This window comes from Hemiscyllium ocellatum, chromosome 20, assembly GCF_020745735.1.
Source record: "Hemiscyllium ocellatum isolate sHemOce1 chromosome 20, sHemOce1.pat.X.cur, whole genome shotgun sequence".
NCBI lineage: Eukaryota > Metazoa > Chordata > Chondrichthyes > Orectolobiformes > Hemiscylliidae > Hemiscyllium > Hemiscyllium ocellatum.
In genome coordinates, this window is record NC_083420.1 from 61045499 (window position 1) to 61066326 (window position 20828).

General features: G+C 41.7%; 1 protein-coding gene across 3 annotated transcripts in view; it reads right to left on the reverse strand.

Moving 5' to 3' along the window:
- Positions 1-20828, reverse strand: part of LOC132825547 (protein tweety homolog 3-like) — a 303535-nt gene that overhangs the window by 102670 nt on the left and 180037 nt on the right. For all 3 annotated transcript variants that reach the window (XM_060840923.1, XM_060840924.1, XM_060840925.1), the window contains exon 6: positions 10329-10401. In XM_060840923.1, the coding sequence (XP_060696906.1) occupies positions 10329-10401 (73 nt within the window). The remainder of the gene's footprint in view (positions 1-10328; positions 10402-20828) is intronic.

A 20828-nucleotide genomic window follows, 5' to 3' on the forward strand; every position in this document is an offset into this window, starting at 1 on the left:
CAGGTCTGGCAGCATCTATTAAGAGAAATCAGAGTTAACGTTTTAGGTCTGGTGGGCAGTTGAATAGCTTGGACTTGTACTTGCTGGAAGTCAGGAGAATGGCGGGGGAGGCGGGGAGAGCATCTGACTGAATTTTATAAGATGCTAAAGGGGATTAATAAGGTGGACGTTGAACACATGTCCCACAAGGGGGAGCAGTCTCAGAAAAAAGAAGAGATAATACATGTAGAATGACAGGACGTAGGTTCAAAACCAACTTTGATACAAAACTACATCTCCAGAAGGTTGAGAGTCTGTGGAACTCACTGCTCCAGAGTGCAATGGAGGCACAACCAAATCAACAGATTCAAGTATAGGTATGTTTCTGATGAAAAGCAGGATAAAGAGCTATGGGGTGCAAACAGTAGAGTTAAGACCAGGATAATATCAGTCACGATCATGTTAAATGGCAGAGCAGTCTCGAGGGGATGAGTTGCCTTACACTCACTCTTGATTCCTACATTTAAGCCTTGCCAGAGACTTTTACATTGCTTAAAATGAATAAAATGCTTACATTGGTGAAAAAAACTATGAGGTTATCTAAAACAATTTAACAAATTATTAATTATGCTAAAAAAACTGGTTAATTTGCATCATTAATTTAACCAACTTCATTCACATTGCATGCACTTTGAGTAACAGCACAGTCCACTCAGGCCGTCAAGTGCTTACTCCACCAAACCTCCTTCTGACACTTTCCTAACCAAGCAGAATTAATTGATACGCACTGTAATCGCATCATTAGCTTGAGAACAGAATTTCAAATAACTTTCAAATCTTATAAATTTATTATACAATAGTTTCTATATTGTTTCATTTCACAATTACTACATTATCTCATTTCCATTTTTCCTTTCTAATTTCTTGCTAATTTTATTTTAAACTTGGACTCAGTATGATATCAATGTAATCAATCTCAATGGATTAAAACAAACCCCACAACAATCTATTAAGTATTATCTTCTTCACAATGGCATAAGTCATTAAGCAAGAGACACTCAGATGTTGCTTGTTATAATTGGCTAATGATCAAGAATTTTTAAACTTTATTTTCTTTTAATGATTTGAACAAATCATACTAGATCAGTATGGACTTTGAGTTTCAGAACAAATCAAATGACCAAATAATCCTATTTGCATAATAACACAGTAGCATATAGGAAGAGTGCAGGCTGTCTGTATCTAAGACCAGTTCAAGTTGGAAATGCTAGGATCCAGGATACCCAAATGTGACAAAATTGCGGTAGGTTTCCTTATACAAATAGCAAGAATAAGAACTCCAATTTAAAACAAAATTTGAAAAGGGTATCAAATACTATATTTGGTCACATTGTAGACACTTAAGAGCAATTATTTTGCCTGTAAAATTCAATGTACTTGTGCTACTAGAGGACATATTGTGCAAACATTAGGAGGTAATATGCATTAATCCATCTTCAAATACTGCTGGACTCAAGTGGAACCTTTAGCAAATCTCCCAATGAGAAGTAAAAGAATACAGAGAAAAAAGGGAGTGACTGTTAGGGTTTACAGAACAAAGAATGTTGGGTTAAGGAACGCTATTCCTTAAATATCAAGAGTCACGGATAAGAAATTTCAGAGTCTGGAAGAAATGCTTTGCAAATGGCAGAGTGGAGAGAAAGTGTGGAACCTTGCAGTGGGATGGCATGAAAAGTTTACTGAAAGGATGTGGGAAGTCATGGGATGGAGAATGTAACATCTGGGAAATGCATGTCAGGACAAAAAGAAAATGGGAAATAGAGATTGACACTTAAAGGAAGCAAGCAAAGTGCTGGAAATTTCTTTGAAACAGGTGAGAAATTATTCGAAAAGGTCTTGGCTGATGCCAACATTAGACAGGGCGAAGTTCAGGGATATGGTATTAAAAACAGAAGATTTTGCAATCATGAATGGATAAACCCCACTGTAATAACTAGATTCTGCTCATTCAGGTATCAACATTTATTGGTTTTCCTAGACAAAGATTTTTAAAGTCACCTTTCATAAGCACTGGGAAATGAATGTATTACCATGCACAAGATCACAAAAAATGTATATGCATACTCATCAGATCACACTACTGTATATTGCGCAGTAAGGTAAATACCATAAGAATCTTAAATGATAAACAAAACTGTTTAGTTTTTGAATTTATGCCACAATCCAGTGAATTTCACTGCCCTACTTTCTAATGAAAACTCCATGCCTTCTTCCGCTTAAACATTTTAAATTTTACATTAACTCATACAATAATTTCTCCCTCAACCAGTTCTTGTATCAAGCCTGTGCCTAATCTCAGCAACAATCTCTGGTTAGCAATTCTGCACTCAAAACAGGGCCTATCTAAACTAACTTCAGGAAAATTCTTCACACAAGTGTCTATCAAGTTTCTTCAGAATTCAATGCAATGGGCATCAGAAGGTTAAGCAAACCAATAATCAATTTGAAACACATACTGTACACATCATTTGTGAATAAATGTAAAACATAATAGATTTGGATCATAACAGAGACATGGATTTCACAGGAGCAGGAATGGTTGCTGAATGCTGAATGCTCCAGGGTTTAGATCTTTTAAAAAGACAGGGAGGGTGGTAAAAGTCTGAAGAGGTAGGGGAGGCCCTAAATCAGTTTTTTGTTTCAATATTCATGAGAGAAAGGGAATTTGTTGATGGTGAGGACACTGTGGACCAGGTTAATAGGCTTGAACAGATTGTTATTAACAAAGTGGATGTGTTGGAAATTTTGAGAAGCATCAAGGTAGACAAGTCCCCGGGGCCAGACCAGATATATCCAAGGTTACTAAGGGAAGCAAGGCAGGAGATTGCTGATCCTCTGGCAATGATCTTTGCATCCTCACTCTTCACAGTAGTAGTACCCAGATAATAGGAGGGAGGTGAAATGTTGTTCCTCTGTTCAAGAAAGGGAATAAGGAAATCCTTGAGAATTACAGACCAGTCAGTCTTACGTTTGTGGTAAGCAAGGTACTGGAAAGGATTCTGAGAGATAGGATTTATGACTATTTGGAAAAATATAGTTTGATTAAGGATAGTCAACATGGCTTTGTGAGGGGCAGGCCATGTTTCACAAACCTTATTAAGTTCTTTGAGGATGTGATGAGACAAGTTGACGAAGGTCGAGCAGTGGATGTGGTGTATATGGATTGCAGTAGGCATTTGATATGGTTCTGAAAATGTGTTGCTGGTTAAAGCGCAACAGGTCAGGCAGCATCCAACGAACAGGAAATTCGACGTTTCGGGCATAAGCCCTTCATTTGATATGGTTCCCCATGGTAGGCTCACCTAGAAAGTTAGGAGGTGTGGGATACAGGGAAATTTGCTCTCTGGAATTGGCTAACTGAAAGAAGACAGTGAGTGGTAGTGGATGGAAAGTATTCCGCCTGAAGGTCGGTGACTAGTGATATCCCGCAGGGATCTGTTAGATGAGGAAGTATAAAGGTGGGTTAGTAAGTTTGCTGATGACACAAAGGTCGGTGGCATTGTAGATAGTGTGGAGGGCTACTCCAGGCAACAACGAAACATTGACAGAATGCAGAGCTGGGCTGAGAAGTGGCAGATGCAGTTCAACCTGGATAAATGTGTAGCAATTCATTCTGAAAGGTCAAACTTGAATGCTGAATGAAAGGTTAAAGACAGCTTTCTTGGCAGTGTGGAGGAACAGCAGGATCTTGGGGTCCACGTTTATAGATCCCTCAAAGTTTCCACCCAAGTTGAAAAGGTTGTTAAATCGACGTATGGTGTTTCAGCTTTCATTTACAGGGTTATTCAGTTTAACAATCGCGAGGTTTTGCTGCAGCTCGATAAAACCCTGGTCAGACCACACTTGGAAGATTGTGTCTAGTTCTGGTGGCCTCAATAACAGGAAGGGTGTAGATGCTTTAGAGAGGGTGCTGTGGAGATTTACCAGGATGCTGCCTGGATTGGAGGGCAACTCTTATAAACAGAGGCTGAGTGAGCTAGGGCTTTTTGCACCTGAGAGAAGGAGGAAGAGAGGTGACTTGATAGGGGTGTACAAGGTAATGAGAGACATGCATAGAGTAGATAGCCAGAGGCTTTTCCCCAGGGCAGAAACAACTGTCATGATGGGTCATAATTTTCAGATGATTGGAGGAAGATGTAGGGGAGATGTCAGAGGTAGGTTCTTTGTGCAGAGAGTGGTGGGTGTGTGGAATGCACTGCCAGCGGTGGTAGTATAGTCAGAGACTTTAGGAACTAGATTAGAGTGGTGCTGGAAAAGCACAGCAGGTCAGGCAGCAACCGAGGATCAGGAAAATCAATATGCCCAAAACGTCAATTTTCCTGCTTTCCAGCAACACTCTAATCTAGACTCTGATCTCCGGCATCTGCAGTCCTCAATTTTGCCTCAGAGATTTAGGGACATTTAAGCGACTGCTGGACAAACACACGGACAGCAGTAAATTGAAGGGTAATCTTAGGTTACAATAAACACTCAGCACAACATCGTGGGCGAAAGGTCCTGTACTGAGCTGTACTGTTCTATGTCCTATGAATGAAAGCAACAAAGTTATGCCTTAAAAACAAGGGCAAAAGAATTTAGAAAGTACAAACTCAAGAAAATGTACATTTAGTTTGTTGAATCACTGACTGCACCAAACGCAAGGCTAAAGTTTATTCCAATTGTTGCAAAAAATATTTCCACAAAGTTTCAATGAATAAAATGTTGAGTGTGTCACCACTGATATGATTAAACAAAGTAAATTACTAAACATAAATTCAAACAGAAACTTCAAAAATCAACATTCAAGATATCAAGACAGGTGTGGCAGATGAGATTTGAACCAGGACCTATTGGTTCAGAAGTAGGAACATGATCATGACACCACTGACCCCCTTAATGATACTGGCTGTGCTAATAATTGTCAAAATTAGACAATTATTGTGTGAATAACTTGAATTACTGTCAGTGCACAAATGAAGAATCTGTTCCAGTGCCCTCTAAGTCAATGACAAAAAATAAAGAGATCAGGTGTCTGAAGTGTACCATTAATCTTTGGGGATTCGTTAATGTCCTTTTGATTGATGTGAAAAGCATTCTACACAGCTACCTACTGCCATACACATCGGTAACTTAAAAGAATATTAAAACAAAATATCACATCGTGCTACAAAAGCAGAATTAGGTCAGATGACCAAAAGTCTGGCCAAAAAGGCACATTTTAAAGCATATCATAACAGAAAAGAGCAAGGTAGTGAGGCAAGAGGTGTGATGAGGATGAAGTCATAGAGTCACAGACATCTACAGCACAGAGAAAGGCCCTAAGGCCCAAACTGGTCCATGCTGACCAAAATATCCATCCATGCTAACGCCACTTTCCTGCACTTGGCCCATATCCTTCTAGACCTTTCCTATCCATATATTGGCCAAATGACTTTTAAAGGCATTTTGCCTCAACCTCATCCACTGACAGCTCATTCCGTACCATCCTCTGTATAAAAAAAGTTGCCCCTCAGGTTCCCTTTTATTTTTTTCCCCTCTTACCTTAAATTGATGTCCTCTAGTCTGTGATTCACCAACTCTGGGAAAAAAAACTGAGTACATTCACTCTATCTTTGCCTCTCATGATCTTGCACATTCATAGAACATAGAACATAGCACAATACAGCACAGAACAGGCCCTTCGGCCCATGATGTTGTGCCGAACATTTATCCTAGATTAAGCACCCATCCATTTACCTATCCAATTGCCGCTTAAAGGTCGTCAATGATTCTGACTCTACCATTCCCACAGGCAGCGCATTCCATGCCCCCACCACTCTCTGGGTAAAGAACCTACCCCTGACATCCCCCCATACCTTCCACCCTTCACCTTAAATTTATGTCCCCTTGTAACACTCTGTTGTACAAGGGGAAAAAGTTTCTGACTGTCTACTCTATATATTCCTCTGATCATCTTATAAACCTCTATCGTGTCACCCCTCATCCTTCGCCGTTCCAACGAGAAAAGGCCGAGAACTCTCAACCTATCCTCGTACGACCTATTCTCCATTCCAGGCAACATCCTGGTGAATCTTCTCTGCACCCTCTCCAAAGCTTCCACATCTTTCCTAAAGTGAGGCGACCAGAACTGCACACAGTACTCCAAATGTGGCCTAACCAAAGTCCTGTACAGCTGCAACATCACTTCACGACTCTTGAATTCAATCCCTCTGCTAATGAACGCTAATACACCATAGGCCTTCTTACAAGCTCTATCCACCTGAGTGGCAACTTTCAAAGATCTATGTACATAGACCCCAAGATCCCTCTGTTCCTCCACCTGACTAAGAACCCTACCGTTAACCCTGTATTCCGCATTCTTATTTGTTCTTCCAAAATGGACAACCTCACACTTGGTAGGGTTGAACTCCATCTGCCACTCCTCAGCCCAGCTCTGCATCATATCTAAGTCCCTTTGCAGCCGACAACAGCCCTCCTCAATGTCCACAACTCCACCAATCTTCGTATCATCTGCAAATTTACTGACCCACCCTTCGACTCCCTCATCCAAGTCATTAATAAAAATTACAAACAGCAGAGGACCCAGAAATGATCCCTGTGGAACTCCACTTGTAACTGGGCTCCAGGCTGAATATTTACCATCTACCACCACTCTCTGACTTCAACCAGTTAGCCAGTTTTCTATCCAATTGGCCAAATTTCCCTCTATCCCATGCCTCCTGACTTTCCGCATCAGCCTACCATGGGGAACCTTATCAAATGCCTTACTAAAATCCATGTACACTACATCCACTGCTCTACCCTCATCCACATGCTTGGTCACCTCCTCAAAGAATTCAATAAGACTTGTAAGGCAAGACCTACCCTTCACAAATCCGTGCTGGCTGTCCCTAATCAAGCAGTGTCTTTCCAGATACTCATAAATCCTATCCCTCAGTACCCTTTCCATTACTTTGCCTACCACAGAAGTAAGACTAACTGGCCTGTAATTCCCGGGGTTATCCCTATTCCCTTTTTTGAACAGGGGCACAACATTCGCTACTCTCCAGTCCCCTGGTACCACGCCTGTTGACAGTGAAGACGAAAAGATCATTGCCAACGGTACTGCAATTTCCTCTCTTGCTTCCCACATAATCCTAGGATATATCCCGTCATGCCCGGGGGACTTGTCTATCCTCAAGTTTTTCAAAATGTTCAACACATCTTCCTTCCTAACAAGTATCTCTTCTAGCTTACCAGTCCGTTTCACACTCTCCTCTTCAACAATACGGTCCCTCTCGTTCGTAAATACTGAAGAAAAGTACTCATTCAAGACCTCTCCTATCTCTTCCGACTCAATACACAATCTCCCACTACTGTCTTTGATCGGACCTACCCTCGTTCTCGTCATTCTCATGTTTCTCACATATGCATAAAATGCCTTGGGGTTATCCTTGATCCTATCCGCCAAGGATTTTTCATGCCCTCTCTTAGCTCTCCTAATCCCTTTCTTCAGGTCCCTTCTGGCTATCCTGTATCCCTCCACTGCTCTGTCTGAACCCTGATTCCTCAACCTTATGTAAGCCTCCTTCTTCCTCTTTACTAGACATTAACCTCCCTTGTCAACCAAGGTTCCCTCACATGACCATTTCTTTCCTGCCTGATAGGTACATACATATCAAGGACACGTCGTATCTGCTCCTTGAAAAAGTTCCACATTTCCACCACATCCTCCCCTGACAGCCTATGCTCTCAACTTATGCTCCTCAAATCCTGTCTTACAGCATCGTAATTTCCCTTCCCCCAATTGTAAAATCTACCCTGTTGTGTGCACCTATCTCTCTCCATAACCAAGGTGAAAGTCACAGAATTGTGGTCACCATCACCAAAATGTTCACCCACTAACAAGCCCATCACTTGTCACGGTTCATTACCAAGTACCAAATCCAATATGGCCTCCCCTCTGGTTGGACAATCTACATACTGAGTTAGAAAAGCTTCCTGGACATACTGCACAAACACCGCCCCATCCAATCTACTTGATCTAAAGAGCTTCCAATCAATACTTGGGAAGTTGAAGTCGCCCATGACTATGACCCTGTGGCTTCTGCACCTTTCCAAAATCTGTTTCCCAATCTGTTTCTCCACATCTCTGCTGCTATTGGGGGGCCTATCCCCCTCAGTCTCCGACACTCTAAAAGGTCCTAGCTTGTCAAACCTCTTCCTCGAATCATGGCAACATCCTTGTAAATTTCTTCTGCCCTCTTTCCAATTTAATAACAATGTTTCCTATAAACTGAACACACTACTCCAAGTGTGGTCTCACAAACATTCTATACAACAGCAACATAACTTCTCAACTTCTATACTTAGTGCCCTGACTGGTGGCCAGTGTGCCAAAATATTTTTTCACTGCACTGTTTACCAGTGACTCCACTTTCAGAGAACCGTGCACCTGAACTCAAAGTTCCACGAAACTCCTTAAGGCCCTACCATTCATCATGAAACACCTTGATCTGACTTGAGAAATTGCAAGACCTCACATTTATCTATATTAAACTCGATTTGCCATTTCTTGGCCCACTTCCCCAGCTGATCAAGGTCATGTTGCAATTTGCCAACTCCCCTGGAGTTACAACCTAAGCTTCCAGAATAGCCTACCATATGGAACCTTGTCAAAGACCTTACTGAAATCCACATAGACTACATCCACTGCCCTACTTTCATCAACCTTCCTAGTCACTTCACCAAAGAACTCTAACAAATTTGTGAGACCACACTCAAAGCCATGCTGACTATTCTTAATCAAACCTTGCCTTTCCAAATGAATGTATATCTTATCTCAAAATCTTCTCAAGTAACTTACCTATCACAGATGTTAGGTTTACTGGTCTGTAGTTTCCAGGTTTTACTTTGCAGACCTTCCTGAATAAGGGCATAACATTCGTTACCCTCCAGTCTTTCAGAGCAGCATCCATGGATAATGATGATGTAAAAATATCAGCCAGGGCCCCCACAATTTCTTCTTTAGCTGTTTCAGTATTCTTGGATTTAACTGGTCAGAACCAGGAGATATAACCAAATTCATACATTGTAATATATCCAACACCTCCTCTACTGTGATATGGACTCTCTCCAAGATATCACCACTAACTTCCCCAAGTTCCCAAGTCTTCATGTCTTTCTCCACAGGAAGCACAGAGGAGAAATATTCATTGAGGAGCTCGCCCATCTCCTGCGGTTCTACACATAAATGTCCACTTTGGTCCTTGAGGAGTCCTATTCTCTCTCTAATTAGTCTTTGTCCTTTAATACACTTGAAAAACCTCTTTCGATTCACCATAATCTTCTCAACGAAGGCTACTGTGTGCCCCCATTTTGCCCTCCTGATTTTCTTCTTCAGTAAACTCCTATCTCCCCTATATACCTCCAGGGATTCCCTTGATCTCAGCTACCTGTACCTGAGCCATAACTCCATTTTTTTTTAATCAAAGTCTCAATGTATCTTGCCATCCAGGCTTCCCCATTCATGTCAATCTTGCCTTTCACCCTCACAGGAACATACAAACTTTGAACTCTAGCTATCTCACTTTTAAAGGTCTCCCATTTGCCAGAGGTCCCTTTGCCTGCAAACAAACTAGTCCAATCAACCCCTGCTGACTCCTGTCTAATTCCATCAAAATTTGCTTTGCCCCAATTTAGAACTTGAACCAGTGGACCACTTTTGTCCCTCTCCATAACTATTTTAAAACATATCGAACTATGGTCACTGGTCCTAAAATGCTCCCCCACTGTCACCTGTAGAGATCAGGGACATAGCAAATGAAGATATGGTTATCCATGGTGGTGCAATTAAAATCAGGCCATTAAGCCAAATTGAGAAGATCACCAATGTCTTGAAGGTGTGGGGAATTGAGGAGATTACAGAGAGTACAGGCCATGGAGGGATTTGAAAGCAAGGATCAGAACTTCAAGTCGTAAAGTGTGGAAAAATATAGCAGGTTAATTAGCATCAGCGGAACAGGAGTGTCGATACTTCAGGCATAAGCCCTTCATCAGAATTTAGAGTAAATCGGGAGACAAATCGGTAACCAAGCGCAGAAATAATTGAAAATCAAAACTTAGTTCAAGTCAAGACATGGGCAACAGAGCTCAACATGAAGTTCATCAGAGTGCTTTTGGGAAGACTACTGAGTTAGCAAAATAATCATTACTAAAATCATGGAATAGTCTTTGTAAGTCTGTATGATCTGCAGTGGGAATTCTATAATCAACATCATGTTTGCTTGTTATCTGCACCATCAGTTATCACAAGTAAATTAAAAACTCACCACTGACACTGCCAGTTCCAGACCAAGTGAACTCCAGCTGATAATTAAGGTGAGCACTCCCAGCAGTGCCGCACTATAGACAGAAAAAACAGTGAAAGAGTGACCATCATAGTTAAAGAAAACTATATTAATTATTTTACAGTAGAGTATAAATCTTACAAATATGAGTGCCCATACTGTATATTAATCCTCCTTTGATTTGGCAGTAAAAATTAAGTTCAGTTTAAATGGATTACATCACCATCTCAAATATAATTAATGTAACATTTAATATGCCAGATTATTTCTTTTAACAAAATATAATCGAACTATCCATTTTTCAATTTCAAACATGATCAAAACAAGATAAATATTTGATGGTATTGAAAATTTAGCAGGTTGTCAGTAAGTTGAGTAATTAATTTGTAATCATCTTGTTTTCTGAACTGCCAAGCAATTTGACACAATACAACAGTGTTATCTATTAACCTCTAAAAAAGCTCATTAAAATGCCGAAGTAAGACAATAATATGCTAACAAATTGCTAATATATCCTCAAGATTGATAGCTTGAAGTCAAATAATCCATTTTAATATTTGTAAGTACGTCATCATAAGCAATCCAGTGCACTGTAGCAACTTAAACAGCTGTCGGTTTGTACACAGACATGGAAATGCTTATCGACAGTCTGCATAATGAAGCCATAGGACACTTGAGAATCCAGATGTCAAACATTTCTCCTGGTTCATTAAGATCTTTATTAAAAAGCAGGAAGCAGTTACAACCATGTGAAGTGATTTCTAATATGAATAAATAATTGTTATGGTATTGGTTGCACTTTGGTAATGTATTATATCAACCAACCTCCACTTTCAAATCAACTTTCAAGTGACTTACAAAAGGTGGAAGTTACATTATTCTGTTCAGACAGGTTCAGTGGTTATAAACCTGGTATAAGTCTCACCCCCATTTCTGACGCATTCAATTTCTGATTTTAATAGAGTTCTTCATCAACTTTTCTCAATGCACACATTGTAATTATGAATGCTTAGCTGAGCTACAAAAGGTGGTTGCCCACCTGATAAAGAAGCAGTGGCTCAAAAGATAGTGCTTCCAAATAAACCTGTTAGGCTATAACCTGGTGTTGTGTGATGTTTAACTTTACACACTGCAGTCCAACCCCGGCTCCTCCAAGTGATTTACTTGTGCACAATAACTGGCTGTGGTCAGACAGCTCAGAGTCAGTTGCCTCGACTAAGGAGATTCCAATCTCCTGGTTATATTTTTTTTCTTTTCTTCTTTATTTGAACAAAGTAAGTCTTAAGGTATTACATTTGAATGCACAAATCATTTGCAATAAAGGTACACACAATAACATGCAAATATTTGTAAACCAGGCCAATAGGATTGTTAATACAGAGTCATGGTTGCAGGGTTACCAATCTCTGATTATATTTCTTTTGGCAATGCTTATATTGTGGGTATGTTTTTCTTTGAAAATATACAATATGATATGTAATATGCAGCCCTGTATAGCAATATCTGGAAAAACATTTCAGCTTCAAAAAAGGAAAACACAATGCAAAATCTGGTACATTGGGCTGAAACCATTTTACTTGATCCGACTCTGCCGGAGTGTCAGAATCCGTACATATTACAACAAATGATGTTACATACTGTGTGCCTATCGTTTTCTTCAGGTTTTACAGTTTTACAATGCAGGCTTAAAGTCTACAAATCTGGCACTTTGTCACGATGATCTAATTCCTTCACCTGCCAATCTCTGATTATATTAGTCAACTAGAGCTTTTTTGATTGGACCAAGTTAACAATTCCAACCCCAGACAACGAGGTCAAGCTGGTTCCAATCACTACAGTCTGTTCTCCCCCACAAAACCAAGTCAAGGGATGGACATTTCGTTTTGGCTTGTAGCTTTTCCTGCAACATTTTCAAACCAAGTCTGGTTCCTCTGATTCAGATTATAACATGGACGGAGTGTACTGGACTATAACCAGCCTCTTGCATTTGCAACATCCTCTTCTTCAAAAGGTAATGTTGTCAAGACTGCATCCATCTTGGACTTTGAGAATTGCTTGACACTAGATGGAGGGGGAAAATCCTCTGGCTGGTCTGAGGGGCCAGGTATTTTTTGCTCCTGCCCTGTTTGCAAGGTAACAGCTTTCAGGTGATCCACGTGTTTGTTCAGGACTGTATCACCTACCTGAACTTTGTTAGTGACAGGACCTGACCCTGCATCAATCTCGCAACCAGGGCCATTTCCATGGTTCTGATATCAACTTTGTCTACAGAATTAAATTGTGTCTCTTGCTTAGAGGCAATATGTGGACAGCACTGGTGTTCCTGCTGTCATTTTACCCTCCCTACCAGGTCTGGGAATATTAGGTTTAACCTGGTGTGGAATCTTCTGCCCATCAGGAACTCTGCTGGAGCTATCCTTGTTATCGTGTGTGGGTTGGTTCTATAATTGAACAGCAACTGGGCTAGTGTGATATCAATTGATGCTGTAGGTTGCACCTTTAAGCCTGCCTTCAACATTTGGACTGCTCTTTCTGCGAGATCACAGATGATAGATGGCTGAAGGGCTTTTGCCCAAAACATCGATTTTCCTGCTCCTCAGATGCTGCCTGAACTGCTGTGCTTTTCCAGCACCTCTGTAATCCAGAATCTGGTTTCCAGCATCTGCAGTCATTGTTTTTACCTGGCTGTCCTTCTGTGCCAATACAATTTGACTTCCGGAAATATTCGAATTCCCTAGTGGTAAATGCATCCCCTTGTCCATGACCAATACTTCTGTGAGTCTATGTATCACGAACGATGCTTATACACATCCAACCACTTTGAATAGGCACTCACAATGACCTGGAACATTTAAGCACGTGAAAGAACTGACATAGTTGACAGAAAACCTAGTTCAAGGTTTACCTAACCATTCCCACAAATGTGGGGGTGCTGATGGTGGCAATTCTTGTCCTTTGTTTACCCTATAAATTCTGTGTCCTACAATCTTATACTCCACAACCACCTAATGAAGGAACAGCACTCCGAAAGCTAATGCTTCCAAGCAAGTCTGTTGGACTATAACCTGGTGTCGTGTGATTTTTTTTTTAAAACTTTGTCCACCCCAGTTCGACACCAGCTCCTCTAAGTCTTGTTCTTGTTGACACTCTGGGCACTGCTCTACCAACACAGATGTGTCAACATTCAACTCCAGCAACCAGACAGATTCTTACCAGCAGCTTTATCTTGGAAACCCCTGGATGACCGTGATGGAGTTCAGTCTGTATCTGGCAGGGAAATTTACACCAGACAATCACCCTTGCTCCCTCAAGTATTATGCCATCCTCTATGATGATATGGTCTCATTGGATCCAGAAAGGTTTCAGTCCTGGTTGTGAGGGTCCTTCTGCTTCCCCATTACCATCGCTAGGACCGGATCTTTTTGTGTCCGCAGTCAAATATTGTCAGTGGTGACTGGTATGGTGTCCAGGAATTTCAAAACTAAAACGGACTCTTCCAGGGTAGGTACCACTGGTAGACTAGCTTCCATTGAGAGGCAGCTCAAGGTATCCACGTTAGCCACTTGGCTTCCTGGATGGTGTTCTAAATTATACGTGCCAAGATCAGGGCCCAACCCTGAATTCTATTAGAAGCTATTGGTGATACCACCATGTCATAGAGTCATACAGATATACAGCATAGAAACAGATCATGTTTCGATTCAACTCATACATGGCAACCTGATATCCCAACACAAATCTAGTCCCACCTGCCAGCACGTGGCCCATACCCCTTCAAACACTTCCTATTCGTATGCAGGGGCTGATGAAGGGCTTTTGCCTGAAGCATAGATTTTCCTGCTCCTTGGACACTGCCTGACCTGCTGTGCCTTTCCAGCACCACACTGATCTAAAATCTGGTTTCCAGCATCTGCAGTCCTCACTTTTGCTTCCTGTTCATATACCCATCCAGATGCCTCTTAAATGTTGCAATTGTACCAGCTTCCACCACTTCCTCTGGCAGCTCATTCCATACACGTACCACCCTCTGCGTGAAAAAGTTGTCCCTTATGTCTCTTTCCTCTAGTTCTGGAATCCCCCCAGCCCAGGGAAAAGACCTTGTCTATTTACTCTATCCATGCCCTCATGATTTTATAAACCTCTATAAAAGGTCACTCCTCAGCCTCCGACGCTCCAGGGAAAACAGCCATAGCCTATTCAACTTCTCCTTACAGCTGAAGTCCTCCAATTCTGGCGACATACTTGCAAATCTTCTCTGAACCCTTCAAGTTTTACAGCATCCTTTCGATAGGAAGGAGTCCAAAATTGCATGCAATGTTCCAAAAGTGGCCTAACCAATGTCCTGTACAGCCGCTTTATCACTTCCCAACTCCTGTACTCAATACTCTGACTATAAAGGAAAGCATACCAACTGCCGCCTTCACTATCCTATCTACCTGCAACTCTACTTTCAAGGAGCTATGAACCTGCGCTCAAGGGTCTCTTGGTTCAGCAACACTCCCTAGGACCTTACCATTAAGTGTATAAGTCCTGCTAAGATTTGTTTTTGCAAAATGCAGCACCACCTTTATCTAAATTAAACTCCTCAGCCTATTGGCCCATCTGATCAAGATCCCGTTGTAATCCATGCGTTTCTATAGTAGCCCTAGGAGGGGTTTAATGATCTGTTACTATGAAAAATTCCCATCTGTAAAAGGTACTGGTGGCACTTCCTGACACCAAAGGTGACCGCAAACCTTCCTTCTCTATCTGAGCATGTTTGGAATCAACATCAGCCGAAGTCCAGGAAGCATATGCTATCGGACGTTCCTCTCCATTGGGCCACTGGTGAGCCAATGTTACCTGATACTGTACTACCTCACTTCGGATCATAGTATGCCAATACTTTGGATGATGATAGCTGCTTTTTCACTTCCCTAAAGATTATTTCTTAGCCACACTACCATTTCCAAGGTTGACCTTTTTCAATAGCAGTTGTAATGGTGCCAGGTTATGTATAAATTTTCTGTAATAATTCACTAATCCAAGGAAAGACCTAAGCTCTGGTACAGACATGGGAGCCAGGGGTCCTTTGATCGGCCTCATTTTCTCTCCCAATGGGTGTAACCAGGTTTTGTTGACTTTGTGACCCAAGTAGATCACAGAGTGCCTGGAACACACATTTTTCCCTTCTAAGGCATACACTCACCTGGGAGAAATGTTCAAGCACTATGCCCAAGTTCTCCAAGTACTTTTTAATCGGTCTTCCCTGTTATTAGTATGTCATCCAAATAAATTGCAACCTGGGGTAACCCTTTCAAAATGTTCTCTATGCTCCACTGGAAAAGGGTGCAGGCTGGTGATATCCAAATGGCAATCCTGTATATTGATATAAACCCTAATAGATATTAATTGTAGCTTACTTCTGGGACTTCTCATCCAGTCGCAATTGCAGGTAAGCATGGCTGATGCCCAGCTTTGTAAAGGATAGCAACACCTCCCACCTCCCCTTTGATAGTCCTAAGCCCTTCCTGAAATATTCCTGGGTATTTCACTAGGACTTCACTGAGGCAGCCATTTTCAAATTGAAAAATGTTGAGCCAATCCAGGTGAATCTTCCTCAACCAATTCCACCCCAATTGGCTTGGGCTCGAACCTTTTATTACCATCAGTGGTAACTGCACCAAATGCTTCTGATAAGGAGATCAGAACCGAAGTCATATCTTTAATCTGCAACAGTTCCCCAGTGTATTCTTTCAGTCTGGCTGAGGTCTTGTGCAAGTTTAAGGATTGGAGTCCTGAGTGAATCTTGTTCAAGGCCGATTCTGCAACCACAGATATAGCTGCACCAATGTCGACCTCCATAGGAACTAGGTGACCATTTAAGGAAACATTCATTTTAACCGGCTCCGATATCACTAAGCAACTTAATTGCTCCAACTTACAGGCGAGGGACATTTCGGGGTGTGAATTCTCTTGGGTACTGCCTTGTTGGACTCCTTTGCTGCCTCGAATCTACATACTGGCAGCAATTACAATGGCTTTCTGGTCCAGATCCTGAAGAACCTTTTCGCCACTTGGCAGAGGCTCAGCTCTGTTGTGGGGTTCGGCTGTGGGTTGGCCTAGGGTCCCTCTACTAAGAATATGCCCTGCGTGTGGCTCTGCAATTGACTACACTCAAGTGGTATTCTCCAAGCTCAGTCAAAGGTGAGGCAGCTCACTTCCATTGGGATACCCTATAGCTCCCAAGATCTATTTGTTCCTTTTTGTAATGACAACACTAGATGTTGTGCATGTTTGAAGTCCAATTGGGCTTCAAGTACGTGCTTCTGCATGGTTACGTCATTAATCCCACATGCCAAACGGTCTCTCATTCAGTATTCAACCTTGTCAAAAACCTTGATACGGATACCAACGGTTTTCTAACTGGCAAATAAAATTGATTGCGTATCAGAATCAGAATTAATATCCCTTAATTAACTCTGACAACTTTTTAAAGGTTTTAGTATTTGGGACCTCTGGGAAAGTTAAGCCCTTTATATCCAAGAATGCTGCGGGTCCACAAACAGTCAGAAGGATTACTTGTTGCTTTTCATCTGCCCCAATGTCATTTGCCCAGAAAAAGTATTGCATTCTTTCCACATACTGGGCCAGACTTCGACAGGAGGATCAAATGAGTTAAGCTTCCTAAATGAAGACATGATCTCAGAAATGCTTATCTAACACTTGTCATCCAGTAGTCAGCAAATGGTCTTCAGGCATGCCTTGTTTTCTCTCATTGTCACTGCAATAACTGCAGAGAGGCCGATATCCTGTCACCAAGTCACTCTTTATTTACTTGTGCACAATACACTGGCTGTGACAGTCAGTTCAGAGTCAGTCACTCTGAGGGAGAGGATCTAATCTCCTGGTTATATTGCTTTTATACAGAGGTTAGGACCTGCCACCAAGTCCCCCTTTATTTACCAGAGTACACGGACTCCTGGTTTTTCTTCTTTTGAGGCCGGTATCCCGTTACCAAGTCACCTTTTATTTACTAGTACATAGTACAATGGCTGTAGCTAGCCAGTCTCCTGGGTTTTTTTAAAATTTATTTTACGGATTGCTTTAATTCACACAACTACACCAAAATAAGAGCACAAGATGAAGGTGGTAAATATTAAAGCCAAACCCCATATATAGCATCTTTCTTGATCTCAGGCTGTACATGGTACATTTAAAAAATAAATCTAGTCACTCTTATTACATAAAAAACATGTCAATCTGCCCACCAAAATCTTTCAAACACTGATGCATGGTAATGAAGATAGTATATTTTAATGATTTGCCTGATTTTTAAAAAAATTATCAAACTGTACAAAATACAAACAGTTAACAGTGAACAGCAGTTTGCAAAAAACAGCAATTTACAGGGGAAAGGAGCAGCAAGGCCAGACCCCAAGTAGTACAACCAGTTCGCAGGGAAATGAGGACGAACCTCAAATCCTGCCTTATCTCACTAAAAAGCAAACAGTAAGATGCAAACACATACAAAACATTTAGATCAATCAAACAATAAAACAGTGCACATATCACAGACACTCCTGGCAACCCAGGAAACTACCAGCCCCTTTCTTCTGATTACACTTGTCATTCAGTGCTTTCTGAATTGCACCAGATTAACAACCCTTAGTCAACAAGATCAACTCCTATCACTACAATCAACCTGGCAGTAAAAATCTGGCCCAATAAGTTAATATCTTCTAAGCAAGGATCAGAGGGGTGAAAATTGTCTTGTAGAAAGAATTAGGGCAAGTAAAATTCTTCAAAATGAGTAATTTTGGACATTTTTTGTTTAACCCCGGTTGTGAGTGGAAATAATTGGCTCACGGAAGGTGATTGAGACAGCGCTGTCACTGATGATTACACAAAGACAACTGCTTGGACAATTTGTTCTGTTTCTGAATATTCAACCAGAAAACTGCCCTGATGTCACTCGTCCTAAACTTCTGATAACTTGGATCACATTAGGAAATTGTTATGTGAGAAAGAGCTGCTGGAACTGATGTCCAAACGATAGATTTTGAAAATGAAAACAATTTAGCTGCCAATTAAATACACTGAATGCACTCTGCATCACACAAGTCATCTTCTGAACCAATAAGCCTCTCCCATCAAGAAGGACAAGGGAGCACCACAAATGGGAAGACCAACACCTGCAGGTTTCTTCCCTTTCTCTGGATTCTGAAAAGGGCTCTGGACAGATGAGCCAGCTGACCACGGCACCATGGTGCAGAAGGCCATTCAAGAGGGGGGGAAGCAAAAAGACAAGTAGATGTTATAGAGGATTCTATAATTAGGGGGACAGATAGTCTTTTTAGAAAAAGACTATCGCAGAGAGGTTATCAGAAAGTACTTTAACTGAAATTTATACAAAGTAATAAAGTAATTAACTAAGCAGAGATGGCTGGGCAGGGTGATGTGCTGTAACTGTATGAAGTATGAGATGGCTGTTCCCATTGTGAATGGCAGTAACCACATCTGCAGCAAGTGTTGGTTGCTGGAAGAACTCCAGCTCAAAGTTGATAATCTGGAATCTGAGCTTCAAACACTGCGGCACATCCGGGAGGGGGAAAGAGTTACCTGGATGCTTTGTTTCAGGAGGCAGTCACACCTGGGAGATTAAGTAATTCACATTCAGTTAGTGATCAAGGACATCAGAGTGTGACTGTAAGTGAGGCCGGTAGGGGGAACCTGAGTTCAGGAGTGCAGAAGCCTCAGCCTTTGACCTTGTCCAACAGGTGTGAGATCCTTGCTCCCTATACGGATGAGGAAAAGGGCTCTGGACAGGATGAGCCAGCTGACCACGGCACCATGGTGCAGGAGGCCATTCAAGAGGGGGGAGCAAAAAAGACAAGTAGTTGTTATAGGAGATTCTATAATCAAGGGGACAGATAGTATCCTGTGCAAGCCGGATCAGGAGTCTCGCACAGTGTGTTGCTTACCTGCAGGCTGCAGGACATCTCTGACCGGATTGAAAGGATATTGAAGCGGGAGGTGGAGCGTCCAGTTGTTGTGGTCCACGTTGGGACTAACAACATAGGCAAAGCTAGGGCGGAGGACCTGTTTGGGGACTATCAAGCACTAGGAAAGAAATTGAAGTATAAGTCCTCAAGGGTCATAATCTCCGGATTACTGCCCGAGCCACGTGCCAATTGGCATAGGGATAAGAAAATTAGGGAAGTAAACACGTGGCTAAGGGATTGGTGCGGGAAAGAGGGATTCCACTTCATGGGGCATTGGCATTCAGTTTTGGAACAGGGGTGATCTGTACTGTTGGGACGGTCTCCACCTGAACCGATCTGGTACCAATGTTCTAACGAAGAGGATAAATAGGGTGGTCAGTAGGACTTTAAAATTCTGAGTTGGGGGGAAGGGAAAGTGAAAGCGACAGGGAATATAGAGTTAAATGGAAAGATAAGCAGGAGGTGTATGCAGGTGGATTTAAGCTTGAGGCAGACTAGGAATGCAACAAAAAGAAAGGATAACTTAGGACATCTTATGACTTCCAATATCTCTAATGATAAGAAAGTTAGCATTAAGGCACTTTACCTGAATGCTCGTAGCATTCGTAACAAAATAGATGAACTAACGGCACAGATCATCGTGAATGATTATGATGTGGTAGGCATCACAGAGACATGGCTGCAGGGGGTTCAGGACTGGCAGTTAAACATCCAAGGATTTACAACTTATTGAAAAGACACAGAGGTGGAGAAAGGGGGCAGGATGGCCTTGTTAGTTAAAAACAAAATTAAATCTATGGGACTGACCGACATACGGTTGAATGATGTGGAGTTTGTGTGGGTGGAATTGAGGAACCACAAAGGCAAAAAAACCATAATGGGAGTTATGTACAGACCTCCTAACAGTGGTCAGGACCAGGGAAATAGAAAAGGCATGTCAGAAAGGCATGGTCACGGTGATCATGGGGGACTTCAATATGCAGGTGGACTGGGTAAATAATTTAGCCAGTGTATCCAAAGAAAAGGAATTCATGGAATGCTTACAGGATAGCTTTTTGGAACAGTTTGTCATGGAGCCCACAAGGGAGCAGGCTATTCTGGACCTAGTGCTATGTCATGAACCAGACTTTATAAAAGATCTTAAAGTAAGGGAACCCTGAGGAAGCAGTGATCATAATATGGTAGAGTTCAGTCTGCAGTTTGAAAGAGAGAAGGCAAAATCGGATGTAATGGTGTTACAGTTAAATAAAGGTAATTACGAGGGCATGAGAAGGGAACTGCCAAAAATCGACTGGAAGCAGAGCCTAGCGGGGAAGACAGTAGAGCAAAAATGGCAGGAGTTTGTAGGGATAATTGAGGTCATTGTACAAAGGTTCATCCCCAAGAAAAGAAAGATTATCCGGGGAGGGATTAGACAGCCATGGCTGACAAAGGAAGTCAGGAAATGTATCAAAGAAAAAGAGAGATCCTATAAAGTGGCCAAGAGCACTGGGAAATC